Below are 20547 nucleotides of genomic sequence, written 5' to 3'. Positions count from 1 at the left end.
CCCGTGACTGATGATAAGGAATGCGGTATGGAGCTGGTTACCCCAGGGAATATATGACATTATGTAAGTTCACAGTGCTCATGAAAGACATTTTCCTTTTTGGATGCTTAGCAAGGTTCAGCTACCAAAAGCAAAGAGCCCGTCTCATAGACAAGTGACAGTGAAGTCCCAGGTGTGTTCAGTGAGGAAGAAAGAAGGGAGCATCCGGTCATCGTCACTGATTTCATTTTTTACCTTTCTCTCTTTTTCATATAAATGGTAGAGATGTTTCTTTAATAAAACTAACAGAAAACATCGATTATCATCAAAGCCAAGTGTGCTCTGTATTAAATGTATTATTTCTTCAAATAATCAGATGCTTCACAAAATTAATGTAAGCACAAGTGGAAAGGGGCATTCATCAGCGAGTGCTTGTCCTTCCTGTGGGAATGCTGCAGCTCACAGCTCTGCTGCAGGGACACTGCCCTTTCTTCCCAGAGAGGTGCTCAGGGGAATAGCTCAGCTAGGAAGGATTCTTCTGTCATTTAAAGGATGAACTGGGAGGTAATTACTTATGTCACCAGGTCAGTCAGTATTGATGTGGGCTGCGTCAGCTCTGTTAGATGTGGATCAGTCTTTGGTGGTTGAGAATTGATTTAAATCCTGCCAGCTTTGCAGTGTTTGGTGTGTAGCTGCCTGTGAATTTCTATTATCGACAGCAGATTTCCAGGGCAGTCTGAGTTGTGCTGTTTGGTCCTGTTGTACATTTGGCAACCCTAATCCTCTTCTCTCCCATCTTCAGAAGCACCTTGCTTCTTCCTTCTCATTTTTCATCTTATTTCTCCTCTTTTTTTCCTCTCCTTATTTTTCCCTTTTTTTCCCCCTTTCTACTACTTGCAGGGTCCAGCGCTCATCATTACATCTGATAAATCCCAAGAGGTATCCAGGGCAACAAAATTAGTCTGAGTTGATTCATGTATAGGATGAAAAGCAAAAGACCAGTAACTAATTTATAGAGCTCAAATCTTCCATCATACTTTTTTCAGTATCCTATGCTCCAAGAACTTAGGATTCTCAAAGGTAGTGATGAAAGTTATTTAATTAAGCATGAGGTCTGTATCCTGAATAAAGGCTTTGTTTGCAGAAAAGCCATTACTGGAAATACATGGTACTAAAATGCAAGCAAGTCATGCTTTTAGCTCACAGGACTGTGCTTAGGCTGTAGGCTTTGGTTTAATGCCTCAGTGTTTTGAGGATTTTATGAATATTCTCAGAAATAAGAGCAGAGATCAAAGGTGTTGTGATGCAGTGAGGACATGGGTGAGTACTGTGTGTATAGGAGAAGGTATTGTGGGGCTTTCCTGCAAGCCAGCTCCCTTAATGATCAGATGAGGAAGGTGGGCTGACTCCTGCAATTAGCCGGCTCTTCAGAGCTGCCATGTGTAGTGCTGTAAGGGTAAGGTGAAGTCAGCTGATGTATTGTGTTTGATCTCGTGATCTGCCACAATCCATTTAAAATTGTCTCAGCACTTAAAAAGTAGGATCGAAATGGAGAAATGTGGAGAGCTTGTAGAGCCTTAAGTTGTTAAGCTTTAATATCTTTGAGAATAAACAAAGTAACAACAAAAGGCACGTTTAAAGGGATTAGATAGGATTTTTGAGAGAAAGCAATTGATTTAGGGACACGTGCTCCTTTATTTGAGGCAGGATAATGCCTTCTGGCTGGGTTGTGCTGCAAGAAAAGGTTAAGTGTATTTTTTGTAGAGTCATTAAGGCTGGGAAAGGCCTCAAAGACCACGCAGTCCAACTGTCCACCCAGCTCCAATACTGCTCACTCACCACATCCCAAAGCACTACAGCCGCCCTCTCCTTAAACACCCCCAGGGACTGTGACCCCACCACTCCCTGGGCAGCTTGTGCCGGTGCCTGACTGTGTTTCTGAGAAGACATTCTTCCTAATATCCAAGCTGAGATATTTTGAAGATGTTCTGTGTGGTTTGTCCCTTAGTGTCTAAATTCTGTACTTGTATACAAGGATGAAAGGTACTAACAGGGAGTTCACAGAGCAGCAAAGCTGGCTATGTTCAGGCAACAGTCCAAAGCTGTGGTGATGCTTAGTGATGGAATCTGCACATATGTATTGTTAGATGCATAAATGAGAGGGGAAAGGGGAAGAGTGTGACGGAGCTGGAGGGGAAGAGATGAATTATTAAGTGCAGAATTATTAAACTGGTGAAATGTGGGTGAAAACAGGCTTGGGATGGCTCCTCTGTATGAGGAATTGTACAGCTTATTAAAGCATGACCATAGCTGATTTGGGGTTTACCTGTTGCAGCCCCCTGCGGTATGACACCTGCTGCAGAGTCTGTCCAAATAGCCTTTGAATAACAAAGCAGAGAAGTGCAAGGCAGTTGAAATGAAGCAGATGCGTAGCAGGGAAATAATTTAAAATGTACTGCTTTCATGCTATCTCTTGACCCTTTCAGGGCAGTTCAATAAAATCTGGTAGTTTCTATAGCAACTACTAAATTACTTGGTGCTTCAGAGGTCTGGGATAAAGGAGGCGAATCAATGTAAGGAAACTCAGGGTCGGTGTTTCTCCCCTTTGTGTTACAAGAGTAATGATCTGGCAGAACTCACTACGTGTGACGCTCATCCTGAAGAATTTTTCCCACGTTCACCTTAGCCAAACAGATTTATATATTTAGTATTTCCACAGGCTGGATTTTCCTCCCGTCCCCATCGTTGGCTTTGTCCTCCTTGGCAGGCGGTGCTGACTGAGCACAGTAGGGGTGACTGCAGGCTGGGAGGCAGCACAACTGCACCCATGTGGGCAGAGGAAACTATACCTGCTGGTGTTGCCAGAAGTGACTGCCAGTAGAAGTTTGGTGGAGGAATGGTGGTCAGGAAAAGTCCTTTTAGTGCTCAGAGAGAAGTGGCTGAGCTGCAGCTCTGTGTGGTTCAGAGCATCCCTCCAAACATCTGGGTGCTCTGTCTTAATGTGCTCCTCAACTTAGTTGATTTGGCCTTCCTAAAGGATAACAGCATATTCTACTGTCAATTAAGAAACAAGTCACGACTGTTTCATAGATCCACGTATGCTGGTTGCATTCTTGACCAGGAAGTTTTAGTTCAGCCACTGTCTGGTCATTCAGAAGTGATTATATTCTCTAAGGCACACTGGACTTGAGAAAATGGAGACTCGTTTGATGCCGAAGTTGACTTTTTGGTGTTGTTTAGTTGGGGGCCTTTCAAGAGCTGCCCATTGCTGAGCTGAGATTCCTGGCTCCTTCCTGCAGTGCTGCTCATTTGCTTTGTGCATGCTTGCTGTGCTGTGTGCCAGGCTAAAGGTTGTACGTGCCTTTTTAGAACTGAAATGAAAAAGGCATGAAGTGACTTGGTGATGTGAACGGAGATGGTAGAGCTCGTGAGGAAGAGGATTAGAAACGCTTGGCTGATATTCTTTGAAAGGCGGACTCTCAGGGAATGTCCTCTGCACTGTGTCATGAGATTGCTTCTAGTACTCACCCCTCACTGCTGAATAGTTCAAATCTGTCTGCAACAAGCAGGAGCAGAATCAGAGCTGAGATGAGGAAAGTATGCATCATCTTCTGATTGCGCTTACCCTGTTCCTAACCTGACTGCTAACTGAACTAAACCACACTATGCTGAGGCTTGGCTGCTCCTGGGCAGTTAATTCTGCAGAATCCTTGTCTCCCACTTTCCTGTCTTCAAGAGAGATGGAACCATTGTGTGTCTGAGCTGAAGCTAACAAGCTGGACTGGACACCAGGATTCATTAATAACTGTTCTTCACTCAGTTCAAATGTCTCGTATCAGACTTGGGAGCAGAAACAGAAATCCTCATACAGAGTTTGAGATTCAAAGAGAACCCAATGGTCTGCTACAAACATTAAAATAAAAAATCAGGCAATTGTCTTCCCCTGCCTGTGGCTTAGAAATACCGACGTGTGGAGCAATAAACTATCCACGGCATCGGCTCCGTGGCCAACGTAAGAATTCCACACAAAGGGACTGCATTAAACATGTGTGTTTCATTTGCTTTGTGTCAGAAATATTTGTTGCTAAAACCAGTCCAGGTGAGTGACTGTGGTTTTTGAAGGAACTGCAGTTACCTTCTGTCGTAATGCTGAAAGGGAAATAGAAAGCTTACTTTCACCGGAGCTTTTCTCCCTTGGATTTTCCATGTAACTAAGAACAAAATCACTTGTCTTTTTATTATAGCTGAACCTTGCCAGAGTAGCTAGTCTTTTCGGTGACTTCATTACTTTTCCTACATAGTTGCATGATTTTAACCATATGAAAAACTGCAAGATTCAGTATTCAGCTTAGGTAAACATCTCTGTAAGTGGGCAGTATCCTCAAACGTCTGCTGATGTTACTAAGCAATCTGCAGACAAGGAGACCTTCGTTTTCCAGCCTATTCTGGGATGGCAAGGTAATGTGGATGTTAAAGACATGAGCACGGTCGGGGTGTCAGAGTTTAAAGCTGAAATCACAAAGTAGCACTGTTTTGTTGGATGGGAGATGGCCCAATCTAGCTCCAAATTGGTGGCGTGCAAGTTATTGTCTCTGTCTTCCAGCTGTATTAATTTTTGCTAAATCCTTTTTAATCTCAATTTACTTCATTAAATCATAGAGTAGTTTGGAAAGTAACCTTAAAGATCACCCATTTCCACCCCCCTGCCATAGGCGTTTGTGCCTTTTATTAGATCAGGTTGCTCAGAATCCCATCAGCCTGACCCTGGAAACTCCAATGTGGAGAAATATCTGCATTTCCACAACAATCTTAGGTGGTTTTCAGAATGAATGCAGTCAAAGAGAAGGTGAAAATGGGTTGATCTACCAAGAATTGAAGAGAAGGAGGCAAGACATGGAGCAGTTTTAGAGACAGTAAAACCAAAAGGGTCTGATCTTCTGGGCAAGAGGAAGAGCACGTGCAGACTTCTGGATTTTGGTCATCTTCAGTAGTCTCAGCACACATCATTGCATGCTGTTAGTTTTATTAGCTGCCTAACTGCTGGCTGAAGATCTACTGTCTTGACTGTGAATCTAGATCACCTATGTCAATAAGATCTGCATTTGCTGACAGAGACCTTTGAGATGTCCCTGACTGTCTTTGCAGTGAATGCCAAGCCTTGTGCAGTGGGCTGACCAGATGCTTTAATGTCTCATTTCTGGTTTTTGTTGTGAGTTTTCAGTATTATCCACCTAAACTTGCTCAGACTGCCAGTCTGCAACATGGAGAAATGCTGAAGAGGAGGGGTGGTCATTTAGGCTGCTGCTCAGATGAGTAATTCAAAGTGAGGTAATGAAACTGCGTGCTGAATTGTTTGGGTGGATGTTGTTTTCTTTAGGACATGGTTTTTATTTTTCCCCGTTCCTTCTTTGCACTGCTTTTCATTTGTTTTTCTTTTTGAGAATACAAATAGTAGCACATGTTTGTATATACCCGAGTTCTGCTAAGTTTCTCAACACATTAAATGTTGTTAGGATTGTGTGCAGATGTACACTTGAAGATACATCTCAAATGTTCATGCAGTATAAATCATAGTTCAGACATGAAATTAAATGAATAATGTTAGAAACAATCCTGCCACTGCACCAGACTTAACCAAGAAACACCTTACAGGTGCCATGTAATCAATTTATTCTAATATTATATTGCCAGTCATGCTGTGCTGGGATTGGTGTTAGAGCTGAGCAGCACGAAAGGTGGCTTAACTTTTCTTTTGTAACTCTTCAAACAAGTTGTATAGCCAGAAACAGAGCAAAACATTGTCCCTGCTGAGCTGCAGGGGAATTCTCGGTGGTGCTGTACTCATCTCTGTGTCTGCCAACCTGAAACACTGTGCTGTATTTGTGCATTCGTGGATTGCTTGCTGTTTGTCTAGAGCACTTCCCTCTAGCTTGGGCTGGTTCTTACTGTTGGATAAGATGGAAGAGCTGCAGGCAGTAAAGGTAAAAAGATGGTTTGCATGTGCTGTTGTTATGGGTTTGAGATGCTCTCTGAAGAGGAGGCTCTAGGTTGCAGATTGTGTTTCCAGAGCAAGCCTGGAGTAAGCAGGAAAGGAGCAATGCTGCTATGTGGAAAGCTGTGCTGTTGATTTTTGTGCTAACCAAAGTAAGCGAAAATTGGATTCAGTTACTGATGGTTATATTTAGCTACAAGGTATGGTGTGTAGCTTGTGGTAGCAATGGTAATGGGAGGGTGGTTGGACTGGATGATCTTGTAGGTCCTTTCCAACCTTGTGATTCTGTGATTCTGTTTAGACCCTGTGGGAAAGTGATTTGTGCACCATCTCCCACTGAAGGAAGTGGAAGCATAAATTCATAACAGAAATTAAAGCTCCTTTGGTAAAGTAAGGCGTGATATTTTACCTGCCCCCCATTGCTGCTTGTCCCTGTGGACTAGATGGGACCTAGAGGAAATTTCCACTGTCAAGGAATTTTTTTTGTTAGAGTTGCTTTGGAAATGGGAAGAATATGAAGAATCTGTGCTGCAGAAACAATGGATTTGTTAGATCTTTTCCTGTTAATTTGGGGTGGTTCAGGTGCCAGCTGAGTGTACTGACTTGGGAGGAAAATTGTCTCAGTGCAGCTTTAACTGTGAAAGCAGGAGTTGAATGCATATGGACTGCAAGCAGTATTTATACATGTGCTGCATGTGTTCTGAATTAAAGCACATTCTTCCCTCTCCCCACATTCCTGAAATCCCACAGCAGAGATTTGTCCCGTATTTCTCTCTAAAATTTGGCTGTAAAGCAGTTACAATGGGAGAGGAGAGATTCAACCTGGTGCCTGGCCCCAAGAAGCCATAGTGACTGTTCCCGTGTTTTGCTCCTTTTCTTCAGTCCATGAGCATTGTATTCATCAGATGTTGGCTTTGCTCACCCGGAGGCTGTGGGGAGCAGCCCCCCATGGGGTGGTTGGTGCATCCCACGTGGAAGCGTTCTGCAGGCTCAACACAGGCTGGTGAAATGCATCGGAGATTATTCGTGCTATTTTCAGTGTCATCTGCTGATCTGGCAAATTGAGGGAGCATTGTGGTTTGCCTTTTCTGTTCAGACAGTTGGTTGTCCAGGGCTTGAAGCTGACGTGAACAGAAAGGTGTTTTGAATTTCCTCCCATGTGTACAATGAGAGTCTTTGTCTAAGACAGATTTATTATTTTTTTCAAGTTTTTCCATGTTAATTTGACAGTTGTTCTCTGCTCCAAACTCTTGTGATACCATTCCAGTTTTGTTCTTCCATCTCCATTACCCAGTCGCAAGTCAGCCAGCAGCTGCTTAGGAAAGTGAGTCACTCTCAGAGCTCGAGGTTTGATGACAAAATGACCACATAAATTCTAGTGAGGCGGGTTGGGCACAGAGCAGGCAGTGCTGTGGTATTGCCTGCAGCCTCTGCAAGGACCACCTACAGAAAGTGAGGGGTTGGGCAGAGCAAAGAGGATGAAAGGTGGAGCTGCAGGAGCCCATGGTGCCCCCAAAGGAGCCTGTCTGGCTCCCACACGAGACTTGCAGGGCACACAGCATTCATCCTGAGCATCATGAACTGCACGAGTAAGATGGGTTGCCCAGCCTTGGTGATGAAAGCCTTGATAGTCTTTGCCACCACACTTGCTGTGGGCAGCGTGGATCACTTCTGTATGTTGTCTTCAGTTCGTTGTGTTCTTAAAGGCATTGCCCTGCTTCAGAGACGTATTTAGGGTTCCTGGTTTTCTAACTGTGACCTTAGATGGCCATGTGGCAGCGTGCTCAGATGTGCCAGCTGATGGCCCAGTTCTAACTGTTGAAGAGTATTTATTATCAGCACCATATCCTGTCCAGCCGAAAGAATAAATAGGCTGCTTTTAGAGAAATACTTGTACCCTGGTACTAAATCTTCTTCCAGAAAGATGAGCTCATGCTACAGACTTACACGAGACCGTGGTAAGATGGGACCGAACTCCTGCAGCTTTTTCTCTCTAATTCTTGTAAGCGTTGCATAGGTGACACGCTAAGGAGCTGAATGATTTATTGCCATAGGTTCTGCAGAGAAAAGTGGTACGAGCCCAAAGGGTTGTACCAGAGTCTGCTCCAGCTGCCAGTACGGAATGAAAGTCTACGTCCCTGGTCTGAACAATTACAATATATTTTGATCCTTATCTGGTAAGAAAAGCACTGGATTATCTGGGTTACGCTGACTGGAATTGCTTTTGTTTAGCAGAATTTTGGGACATGTAGGAGAAAAGAAATTCCATTCATACTCACAAATGTCATTTCTTGTTACTGTATTTTTATTGTTACTGTTTGTTTTCTGTTAACTATGAGGTGGTTACTGTTGCTCTGCCTAGAACAGCTTTTGTGTTCAGAACCCTCTTAATGTCAGTCATTTTAGTGATTGCATTTGCATTCTGATCCCATTTCAGATTGCACCTGTGAATTTGTTATCCGGGTTCAGTGACATTTGATGAGATGAGAATCAAAAGGCTCACAGGCATGTCTGTATTTACAAAACTGGAGGGTCAGATTAGGAAGGTCTTCTTTCATGTTCTCTTCTTGTTAATAAACTTTTCTTAAAGCCAAAGGAGGAAAAAAAGCCCACAAAAAAATTATACTCTTACCATGAAAGTATGACGTGTTCTGTTCAGCATGGGGCAAAGAGGCAGCTCTGAAACAATGCAAAGGGAGAGTCCCATCTGAAGGAGGAGGTTAAGTTCTCTGTGGGCCCTGAGCTGGATCTCTGTAACTTCAGGTCTCTGATGTTCTGTATGTTGGCTTGCTGTTTGAGCAGCCTTCATTATGGGGCCAGTTTACTGCATGGCTTTGAAACATCAGCTGCCAAATACATTCTGCAAGTTAATGAGAATGATTTATTTTTGTTTCCAGAGTATTGGGAGTGTTTTCAATATTATTATGGATAGAAAGTGCTAATTATTCCCTCCTTGTCCTCTTTCCCAGACTATCTCCACTTGGCTGTATGAAGTGTGTGTATTGTCTGAGCTGCTGGTAGTTGCCCAGCTGACTAAAAAATGTCCATAAGAGGCGGCGATACGGCCTGGCTTTCCCAAACAGAAGGTCAATAGACGTATTCACTTTCTCTTCCATTAACAATCTCCCTTGCTTAGTATCAGTGACTTGATAAGATCAGCTCTTTGCTAAAGCTGCCTTTTACCTTTTAATCCTCTTCCCTTCCCCGCAGGCTCCTGCTGGTTGTGCCTTCCTCTCTCACTGTTCACCAACAGATGTGCGACACCAAGTGTGGGCTCACCGTGCAGTGCCATCCCCTGGCACAGCAATGAGTCTGTAGGTGAAGAGTCATGGTGGCACCAAGCACCAGAGATAGCAGCTGTGTTTGAGAGGATGAACCCAGTGCCAAATTTCAGCCAAGAGCAGAACTTTGGCTATGTTTGAGTTACTCTACAGGCTTCCAGATTATCCTTGCAGGTGTCCCAGAAAGACAGGTACAGAGAGAAATGTTTAGATTTGGTTTCACCTTACCATAGATCAGAGTGAGTAATTTTAGTGTTGAAATATAGGCCACTGAAGGAGATTACCTATAATGTTAGTTTTCCTGTTAGTCCAGTGATGTCCTTGCTGATCCAGCGTGAAGGGGAAGGAAAGAAGAGAAATTTTAACTTTGTTATGTGTTATTCACATTCCTTTTCTGCCTGCCTGTCTGAATGTGAAAGTGGAGCACTGTGTGTTAATATATGGGACCCAAGAAGGAACATGCATGAAATATAGATTGTCCTTCCTGTTCTCAGCTGGTCTTTGTGTGTGTATCTGGATGTTTGTTTGCATTCAGACTGAAGATAACAGCACTGTTAGGTGCTTATCTTAGGAGGCTGTAGAAAGATGTCAGTTATTGGTGCATGCTTTATTAATTGTGAAAGCGCGTGAACAGTTATTGGTTCTGCTGCTCCTTTCTTTATCCAGGCTGTCTGCAGTAAAGTGAAAGAAAAATCTCAAGGATTTCCAAGTAGAATTGCCGAAACAAAGAAATTCTGTGCTATTTGGATAATGTAATTCATGGGTTCATGCATTAAGTTTTAAGCCTGGCTTTCTAAAAGATCTGAGGTTTATGGGATTACTCTGCTAGTCCTATTAGAATTGTTTCTTAATTTGCTGACCGATTAAAAGGCATGTTGAGAAGTCAATCTGCTTTGTTACCGTTTGTTGGTTTTTGTAACTGTTTTGTCAGCTTTGTTAGGATTGAGTAAATATGAGCTCCTCTTGTAAAAGCACAAAGTAATTGTTACCTATTTTGTGGAGGCAGGGATGTGCAGGGAGGGAGGGAACTGGAAACACAGTGAGGCAGCCATGGGGAGGATCTGTTTCCCAAAATGATCTTAGAAGTGGGGAGCAACTGGGCAACCAACCCTTAGCAGGAAGCCATCGCATGGGCTGAAGAGCTCTTGTGTTCTGTGGGGTGGTTGGGTCTGTACCCTGTTCCTCAGACCTCTTGGGTTGGGCAGTGAGGTTCTTCTGCTTCTGTCAAGGTTTTTTGGTGCAATCGGTCTGGTGCTACTTAAACAAAATGTGTCTCTACCAGGAAATCTCATTATAAAAGAGGTGGTTAACATACAAACTACTAAATTTAAAACCTTCCAGTGAGGAAATATAAGCTGTCCATGGGACTGTAATTCTTTCCATCTACCTGTAATCTGTTAGCATCAAATCTGCAGGAGCCCTTGGCCTGCCTGGAAGCACACAGGTAACTGTGGATTTCATTGTATCATCCTAGTAACAGGAGCTGGAGAAGGGAGACTTCTAGGTAGTATTGGATGTTGCATCTTTATGCTGAAGTAGTGATGCACCTGAGCTAAGAGCCTGGAAGGAGAAGTCCTGGCTGATAACTGCTTAAAATACTCTGTACCCATCTGTACATGGAGACTGGGACTGTGCTGTAGGAGGTATGAGATACAGTGTGACCTGGGGCATACGGAGGATATTTAAATCTGAACAGGAGCTCTAATACAATTTACAAATGCATAGTATGCCTCCCATGTCTAACTATGTAAACCAGTATTTTTAGCAGTAATCATCGCTCCTGTGTGTTACTGTCATCTCCATCTTTGTTTTAGTGTGTCACATTTGTTCTGCTGGCCATGCAGCAGGTCTGTGAAAGAGAGAATTGAGGGTAATTGAATTTGCATACTCAGAACTCATTGCAAACGTCCATGAGCTTTGAATCGTTAACATAATATATTCAAATATAATATAGCTGTCAAAAGAAAATGTGAAAGCCCTTCTCTTCTAGAAAGGTGAGAGGCTACGAACAACCTGAGCACTCATGCAAGTTTTGCAAGCTGTAGCACTGATCTGTAATTGAACTTAATTTGTGTATTCTATAGGAAACGAGCATTAATTTGCTTAGTTATCTTTTTGTTTAGTGCCTTTAGATTGACATTGGCTCGTGGACCTGCATTTTCATGCAGTTCTGTTAGGCCGTGATGGTCCTTCTGCATAGATACCTCTAGCAGCTCTCAGTCTTCTCTTTGTGTTTCCTGGTTGTGAAGTGGTTTTGAAGCTCTGCAGCAGTACATCAGCAGCAGACCTCAATACAGCTGTTCATAAAGCAGAGTTTGTTATCCAGTGCTGTGGCTATTTGAGTTGTCAGGAAAGGACCGGTGCCATTTACCCTTTGAAATAAGTAGATTAGTTTGTGAGGTGCGATCTGATGTAACAGTGCAGGGAGTGGGATAAATGTCTCTGTATCATGTTGAGGATGCAGGGAGCCGCAGTCAGAAAGCACCTGCCGCTGTTTGTCCTGTCCGTAGCTAAACATCATCCTCTTGTTGCTTTAATCTTCTTGAAAGGAATCAATCAGCTTTTCTCACCCGGGATCTCTGGTAAATTAATATGATTTTTAGCGTAGAGCAAACACTTGTGATCGTCACATAGTCTGATTAGATTGGTGAAGGGTGGGAAGGTTCTGTCTGTGTCAGGGCTGTTAAGCTGCGTGGTGTCTCATTCCTTCAGCTGCAGCCCTGGCTCCCTGCCCTTCCTTTCCCTTTCCTCTTCCAGAGGGTGATTCTCTCCGTTTCCTGTTAGCAGATTTCTTCCCTTGATACGTTATCTACATTCCAATGCTAAAATAACTTGTGAATGCTTCTTTTGGAGAGGAAATAGACGCTGTGAATGCTGCTTATTTATTTTGTTAAAGGACTCTCGGGAGCACGGTGTGTGCAGAGGGTTCTGCATAAGCTGGAAACTGGAAGAGAGAGGAGCGAAGGTTTTTTTTTGCAGGAGCAAAATTGGCCAAGATGTTCATGTGATTAAGATTAATAGGCTCTTCTTTGGGGGGGGGGCTCTTGTTTGTATTCACACACAAACAGTGTTCTGGGCTGAACTGACATTCTGCTTTGTGTTTCTGATGTGCCACCTATACAGGTAGGATGCATTATGAGAGAAGAGGTGACAGGCTTCTGTCTTTTTGTAAAGCACGAGATGTGCGGCTCGCCTACATGCAAGATGAAGCTCCCTTGCTGGCTGCTGTGTATTTGTGCCCTCATCCCTGATAATTGGATTAGGCAGGCATATTTGTCTTGGGTCTGTGAAACCAGCCTTGTTGGCCTGAAAGGCCCCCATCAGAGACATGCTGCATCAACCTGCCTCTGTGATGAAGCAGTATAGAAAGTAATTAAATGATAATTCTGGGGAAAAAAGGACTTAAGAGCGTACACCATGATTGAGGTGACAGCGTGCTTTGCTTGGAGAGCTCATGATGATGGCTGCTGCACATTTATTACTTCTTTGTATTTTCTTTGATTTAAAGCATAATGCTAGTAATCTAATTAACATTGAATTGGTTTCCAGTACAGTAGCTTGTTTGGTTCAATAAGAACACATTTATACTAAAGGTTAATGAAAAGAATTTTACTTTCATTGAATTCATTAAAAATGGTTCTACAATCAACGCTCGCTAATGGAAAAAGGATTAAATATTCATGTCTATAAATTTCTCTTGTCGTTTCTGATTTTCCTTGATCTCTGCCTCCATGGGTTGGATCCTGAATGTGTCTGCAAGCTCTAATGAAATAGCAGTTTGGATATTAGTTGAAGATTTATTCTGTTTAAGTAAGAAGACCTTTATGTGTATGTATTGAATGTACAGGTTTCTAGTGCAGATGGGGACGGATAATACTTCCAGTACTTGCAAGGCTCTTACAGTCAGGAAGGGAGTGACTTTTTACATGGTCTGATAGTGATATGAAATAGGGGAGTGACTTTAAACTAAAAGAGGGGAGATTGAGGTTGGATGTGAGGAAGCAATTCTTCACTCAGAGGGCAGTGAGGCCCTGGCAGTGCTGCCCAGAGCTGTGGGTGCCCCATCCCTGGAGGTGCCTGAGGCCATGGATGGGCCCTGGGCAGCCTGAGCTGGGGGCAGCCAGCACATGGCAGGGGTGGGGCTGGGGGGTCTGTAAGCTCCCCTCCAACCTCAGCCATTCTGTGATTATCCAGGAGTGCAATACTGAGAGCCAATCTTAAGGAGTAGTTCTTAAGGCACTTTTTAATGTAGTGTAACCTTTTGTTTTCTGATGTGTATCATAAACATGAAGTACTGACTCCCCATTAGCATTTCAGAGGTCTCACAAAGGCTGAGGTAGTCACATGTGATGGGAATAAATAACCAAGCTGTGATTTTTCTGACTGTAGGTACCATGACCAAAGATACCTTAATGTGGTTGCGTAGCCCAGTGTACTCCAATGTGAGCTGGCCAACACGTGGCATACTTTAGACTTGTACCAATTAAATGATTGCCATTTCTTCCCTCTGTTTTTGCAGGCATACTTCCGACAGGGCGTGGCCCTTCAGTACCTGGGACGCCATGCAGATGCACTGGCAGCGTTTGCATCGGGGCTGGCACAGGATCCCAAAAGCCTGCAGCTTCTGGTTGGCATGGTGGAGGCTGCCATGAAGTCTCCCATGCGAGGTAAGTGCAGATGGAGAGATATGTGCTCCTGTGGCCCAGACTTTGTTTTCACTTGAAACAGTTTCCCACAATGCTCTAATGCTTGGCCATTGGGTACACAGAGAGTCTTAAATGCTTAGGGCCAGAGTTTGCCCAGAAGAGCATTCAAGCAGCTTTTCCACAGTAATAACGCTTTTCAAAACACAATGTTCCAGAAGGCAAAAATCTGTTCTGCCCGTTCACTTGTATTTGGGAAGAACACTGACATAACGTGGAGCTTGAGGTGGTATTAGCTGTAGACTGTTTTGTTTCCCTTTCATAATTGTCCCCATTTCAGAGGGAAGTGGGAGTATCCTCTTTATTCCATTGCTCTGTTTCTTTTGCAAGCTCTTTGTTGTTGTGTTCTAACTGTATTTCCTGAGGGGAAGCATGACAATTCCCATCCTCAGCAGTGCATCCCCAGGGCTTGGGGGTCAAGAAGTGCTGAAATGAAAAAATATTCCCCTTAGTGTTTCATTTTTTTTTACAGTTTTTTTTTTTTTTCCATCCTTTAAAATGAATTCATTTAGTATTTTCCATCCTGCGTAGCAGTTAATGTGTGAAGCTAATTTCATTTGGTACCCAAAGGTACCGTGGCTGCTGCTTAGAATGCAGGTGACACAGTATTTCTGTCTAAGCATCTCCAGATTTAACTGGGTGATCTTACTGTCCCGTCATAGTGCAGCTGTATATCTATATTGCTGCTCCCTACTGTGCTTCTTGGTGTTGATGCTTGCCAGTTGTTATCTTCCCACTGAGTATTTTGGCAGATTTTAAATTAGCTCTGCTTATAAAGTATTAGTTTTAATTTGAGTGTGTATGTATGCTGTACTCCTGTAATGAATATTCAGGATCTTGGTCTCACTGGGCTAAGCGTTCTGTGTGCAAGCACGTATTTGTTACGTTTCATTCTGGCCCCCTTTACAAGAGCTTGCTGCCTTGGAGGGACACCTGTTCAGGTGTTATGGGGTAAAACCTGTTGCTTGTAATTTGAACTCACTGGATGATTGATTATTTGGAGCTATGGTGAGGCTGGTGTGAGTGGTATCTTCCTGAGGAATAAGAAGAGCAGCTGTGAAGGCAAGAGTTATAAGCACTAGTGATGTGCTAAAGATTATTAAATGCAGGCCCTCAGGGATTCAGGAAACATAGGCTCACAGCAGGTAGAGGAAGCTCGAACTCCCTTCCACAGTCGGTGATCAGAGTTGCTTCATCTTTTACCCGATTGTGTCTTTTCCTTCATCATTCACTGCAAGAGATGTAGTGGCCTCCATGTCTGCCCTTCCATTACCATGCTTAATCTCCCTGTCCCGCTTGACTTCAGAGTAGCCAGCAGCTCTTCCCTCTCTCTCCCTATTTTTGCCTGCATTACCTAGCTAGAATCATAAGCTCAGGAGCTGAATTCGTACCTGCTCTTGCAGTGTCATGGCTGTTAACTGAGCCCTATCAGTAATAGTTAATTTTGTGTCCTGGTGGGACGTTACAGGATTTCTGTCCTCTTATGTCTGCATTTAATCCTAGAATCTGGATTGCATCCATTGCAATCTTCAGGCAAGTGTTAAGTATCTGTTGTTTTTTTATATGCATAGTGAATGTGGAGAGGCAGAGCAGATGAAAACAGGAAGCAAATGGCTTCCTGAACCTGCTGTGGTAATGTTGATTCAGGTGAGATCATCTAATCCAGAAATCTTAATTAGTCATAAATGTTGAGAATTGAACTCAGTGTGATCAGGTGGGGTGTAGCACAGCACATATAAAAGGAGTCCTGTCACACTGGTGTCCTTCCTGAAATGTACAGCCAGGATGTTCTGTCACCTGACTAATAAAAATAAATTAGACCCGTTATCACTAGTCTGTCAGGTGTGGTGCTGTTGTTCTGCAGATGTACCTTTGGTTCCTGCCTTGAGCAAGCAGAGCAGCTTCTTCATGCAGTTTTGGTCACGTCTGTTGGTGCATGTCATGTGCTGTGGTATCTGAACAAGCACACATTTTTTTAAATGTTCAGCTGAAGGGGCAGGGACTGCAATGCTTCAATACTCTGCTGTCAGCCCATTTCCAATCTGCTATGAAACTGCAGGTGTTCTCTGTATTCTTTCTGCCATTAGACCAGCCTTCATATTGTAGAATGAGACTGATAGGAGTTCTTGTGCTGTCTTCCTGAAGTGCTTTCTGCAGGAAAAGCACCAACATGCTTGTTGATCTGACCTGTCCCATTGTGCTTGTATTGGGTATTACATGATCTGTTTGAGCTCTGAATTCCTGTAATAAATTTTGGTTTGATTTGGGCAGTTTGGCTCTTAATTTATTGTGTCATTTGATTACCAGAAAGGAGGATGAAGTGTTAGGCTGATTTCTGGATGCAAATAACTTAGTTTGTTGAGTAACTCTTCTTCCATTCTTGTATATTAGAGTCCCTGGAGCCAACCTATCAACAGTTGCAGAAGATGAAGCTGGACAAGAGCCCCTTTGTTGTGGTGTCTGTGATTGGCCAGGAACTTCTGACTGCGGGCCATCATGGGGCCTCTGTGGTTGTACTGGAAGCTGCCCTGAAGATTGGCACTTGCAGCCTAAAGCTGCGGGGATCGGTGTTCTCTGCACTGAGCAGTGCTTACTGGTCCCTTGGGAACACAGAGAAAAGCACCGGATACATGCAGCAAGACTTGGACGTAGCCAAGACTTTAGGTAGAGTTCTCATCTCATTCATTCGAGTGCTGGATTGGTGCAGATGAAACAAATCAATAGCTGTATGAACAACCAGCATCTCTGTATAACACTCAGGTTTCTATGGTGTATCACTAGCTGCTAAATCAAATGTAAAATTTCTGAGTGCGCAGAGTACAGCTCGTGCAGCCTCCATGTGTGAAGATGTTGATGATCAGTGAACATGATAAGGTTTTACAGGGTTCTCTACTGTCTTGTGTATGGGGATAGATCTTACCTTCTGAGGAGAAGTGCTCAAAACCTTAAATAAGTCTTAAGTGAAGCAGTCTTTTATTTTCATTCCCCAAAATTAGATAGAAAAATGCAGCCAGGCTGAGTTTGTGAGGCTCAGAAGGCAGCAATAGATCAATAGATGTGCTTTGTTTCTGAGCTGAGCTGCAGAAATGCTTTCTGGAGAAAACTGGCATACTCTTTACATCTCTTAAGCCCAAACCACTCACTTGTTTCCACAAAGAGATTGCTAATGTTGAACAAAGAATAAACATGGAAGAATGGGAGCTGCCAGGTGTTGGGCCAAAGAGGAAATCCACATAATTCTAAAAATAGATTGAGGGTTATTGGAGAAGTTTTTGAAGGTCAGGGAGAAGAGGATGAGGCTTGGCTGCATAGTAAAAATGAGGATGAATTTGTTCTGATCTTGGCTTTCACATTGGAGATTCACTACACAGGGTGATCTGGTGTTTCTGATGGATTCTTCTGGTGACTCTTTGTTAGCTAACCTTACTTTTGTTTGCATTTGACTCAGGTGACCAGACGGGAGAATGCCGAGCTCATGGGAATCTGGGCTCCGCATTCTTCTCCAAAGGAAATTATCGGGAGGCCCTTACTAACCACAGACATCAGCTGGTGCTCGCCATGAAACTCAAGGACAGAGAGGTAGGAAGATTATGAAATGGACCATACTCTGAATCAGGGCTGTATGATTATCTAAAAAAGATGCAATCCTGTCTGGAAGCCTTGTCTGTCTGCTACAAAACTTTTAATCTCTGTAATTCCCTTTCCTAGCCTCTCACTTGCCTTTTTTTTAATGGAAATGCTGTGTTCTGTTAGATATGGTATGTATGTTCAGGTGGCATGAGGATTGGTTGGCACTTGACTGTTCCTCCCTTGACTAGTCGGGGGTTTATCTACGTGATTGAGCAAGTCTCTCTCCCTGCCCACTGCCCACAGTCTGCAGGTAAAGACTTGCTGAGTAGGCATCAATACAACATCTCTGCTGTCGAGCACTGGCTGTCATCAGCTCTCACTTTCCATGAGGTGTATATGCTACTGATTTGAGCTCTGTTAGGGTGCATCTTGTGTTGTGTCTTTTCCAGGCAAGTAATGAGCTGGGTCTCTGCCCTGAAAATTCATAGTCTGCTTAAAATGTGGTTTGTTTAAAAAGTACTGAAAAGAAAAATAATCCACGCAAACCTTGAAATACAGCATTGTGTGAAGTGTAGGTGTTGTTTGGACTGAATCTGATTTGTCTTTACCGTTTACCATTCAGCTCTCCAAGTTTTATGTCGGGCTTCCTGCCAGTCCAGAGAAGCATGGACTGAAGAGTCTGTCCCAAGAGATTTCCACTGAAGGGTCACTATAAGGACAGAGCCATAATTTTAGTGCAGATTACAGAAACAAGAGATTTCTTTTCCTCCTCCAGTGGATTCCCCTCTGCTGTGAGTGGGAAAGCAGCGAGCGTGTAGGTTGCATGGTAGATGAGTGGCTGGAAGCAGTAGGGCAGGTGTGAATGCTCACTACATGTGAGTGGTTTTGGGGAGACAGAAAACTGGGGAGCAGGTTTTCCATTGAAGACCTATTGAAAAAATCAATTTCAAGTAGTTCAGTGCTTTGCTGAAGTTTTCTTTTACCATTTAAACTGCAATTAAACTTTGTCATGCTGCATCTTTCTGTAGTTTCTGAAAGGACTGACTGGGGGTGGGACCTGTTAGGCATTTTTGTGGTTATTCTACCAGCTGGAGAACCTCATGAATCACTCCTGATCTCCCTATTTCTGTTCATACAAGACAGAGAAGCTGTTGCTCATCATTGTTTTTCTTGGTTAGCAGTCCCTGTTCTTGCTAAGAGTTGTATCTGTGTAGCTGTTCCTACTCAGCGGTGTTTCTCAAAGCAGCAGATACCCCTCCCCCAGTGTTGGGGAGGGGGCTGAGGAAGGAAATTGCAGGAAGCTGCCGGGAATTGGTGAGAGCACAGCAGCCTGACTGCACTGAGCCCCTGAAGTGGCCCAGGGAAGCACGTGCTGATCTGTTCCGCTGACTTGAGGCTGCTGATCTAAACAGATCCCAACAGTCGATCTGGGAGGAATCCAGATAATGAAGTCTAATCATGATAGTTCTTAGTTTATAAACTGACACATCTGGGTACGTAATTAACAGTTATTGACAACAAATGACTGCTTGGTTTAGAAAGAAAGCTGAGCTTCTTGGATTTCCTGTAAGGATGTAACCACAGGAAATTAATTTGGCGCTTTCTTATGACATCATTTTGACCACAGAGCTTCCTCTGAACAGAAAGCTGTTTTTCTTGGCCTCCTTTGCAGACATTTTTATAATGCAAATACTATAAAGTTGCAGTAGTGCTGATGTGAATTCCACCAGAAGGGAATTTGGTGTGCAACTGAAATGAGGTAATTGTTTTACCTCAGATTGTCCAGAGAATTGGCTTAAAAGGTAAAAAAATGCTCCTTTGTATGTAAGACTGCTGTCCTCAGAGGGGAGCGTTGGGTTCTGGGGCTGCTGAAGCAAATGGCTGTACCAGAGGCTTCTGCTGGGTCAAGTAACCCATAAACTCAGGAGGAATTTGCAGAGGGTCTGGCTGTAATGTTCAGGTGTCTTCTCTTCCACACAAGCCTTCAGAAAGGCAGCTTTGTCACCTGAGTGGGGAATCATCTCAGCTGCTCGGATGGACTGAAGATTTAGCTTTCTTTCTCCCTTTAACAAGCACAACTCCTTTAACAAGCAGATGTCATCCCAAGCACAATACCTGTGTCCAGATATGTCATCCTCTCTTTACAGCTGCAATGAGGAGGAAAAGTTCAGGCTGGCTTCTGACACTTGGAATGAGGGCAAGAATTAAATTTAAAAAAAGAGTGGAACTCATAGGTTGAGATAAAACTATTTACTAAGATAAAGAAAAGGGAAAGGATAGGTAAATTGTGTAAAGTTTGACCACACTTTCCTAAAGGTGCACAGCTCGTTAGAGCACTGATGGCCATCAGGGCCATAGCACTTTGTTTGCGCATGTTAGGGAGCACATCTTTGGGCATTAGCTCCAATGAAGACCTACCTAGTTGGTGTGCTGTGATGGAAATGCAACACTGTTGGGCTGGTGGGTATAGGCTTTTCTTTTTCTTGTTCAATGTTATAGTTAAACCATTTCTATCCTGAAATACTGACATGCAGTCCAATGCAGGGGTTCAAACTTATAAAAACAAGGACAAAAAGATGAGCTCTCTTAGCCAGCTCTCTGTTATGGAATGGAATGCTGACTTTGTTTCCTTGCTGCTAGAACATGCATGGGTAAAGAGATAAAGCTGTATCCTACAGCAGCAATGGTCTTACATTCCTGTGACATATTTCATATTTTGTATTATAAAAATGTCAGTGCACATTGTCTGTTCATTAATGTGCCAAAGAAAGTACATAGTGGCAGATTGGGCTGTTGCCCTTTTTTCCAGTTTTTACACAGCACGCATGAAAGGGCAGGGAGTTTTACACTGAGAGATACCCTAAACCAGCAGCCAAGGTAGTCTTTGTGTGGGAGGAAGAGTGACAGATTGTATTAAGAGGGAAGACCGGGGTTATGCTGTTTTAGCTCATCGTCTTTACATGTCACAGAAGCTGGCTGCGAGGAGCATAAGAAGCTTGAAGGCTGGGAGGTTTTCCTCAGA

The 20547-nt window shown here is 43.4% G+C and overlaps 1 protein-coding gene across 5 annotated transcripts in view; it reads left to right on the top strand.

Moving 5' to 3' along the window:
• The window catches only part of TTC28 (tetratricopeptide repeat domain 28), a 118222-nt gene that overhangs the window by 49650 nt on the left and 48025 nt on the right, over window positions 1-20547 (top strand). For all 5 annotated transcript variants that reach the window (XM_032447826.2, XM_015877937.3, XM_015877938.3 and 2 more), the window contains 3 exons: window positions 13772-13919; window positions 16347-16619; window positions 17404-17534. In XM_032447826.2, the coding sequence (XP_032303717.2) occupies window positions 13772-13919; window positions 16347-16619; window positions 17404-17534 (552 nt within the window). The remainder of the gene's footprint in view (window positions 1-13771; window positions 13920-16346; window positions 16620-17403; window positions 17535-20547) is intronic.

The sequence above is a fragment of the Coturnix japonica genome, chromosome 9 (assembly GCF_054131305.1).
Source record: "Coturnix japonica strain WE chromosome 9, WE-NBRP24, whole genome shotgun sequence".
Taxonomy (NCBI): Eukaryota; Metazoa; Chordata; class Aves; order Galliformes; family Phasianidae; genus Coturnix; species Coturnix japonica.
This window is presented reverse-complemented; position numbering and strand designations above follow the sequence as displayed.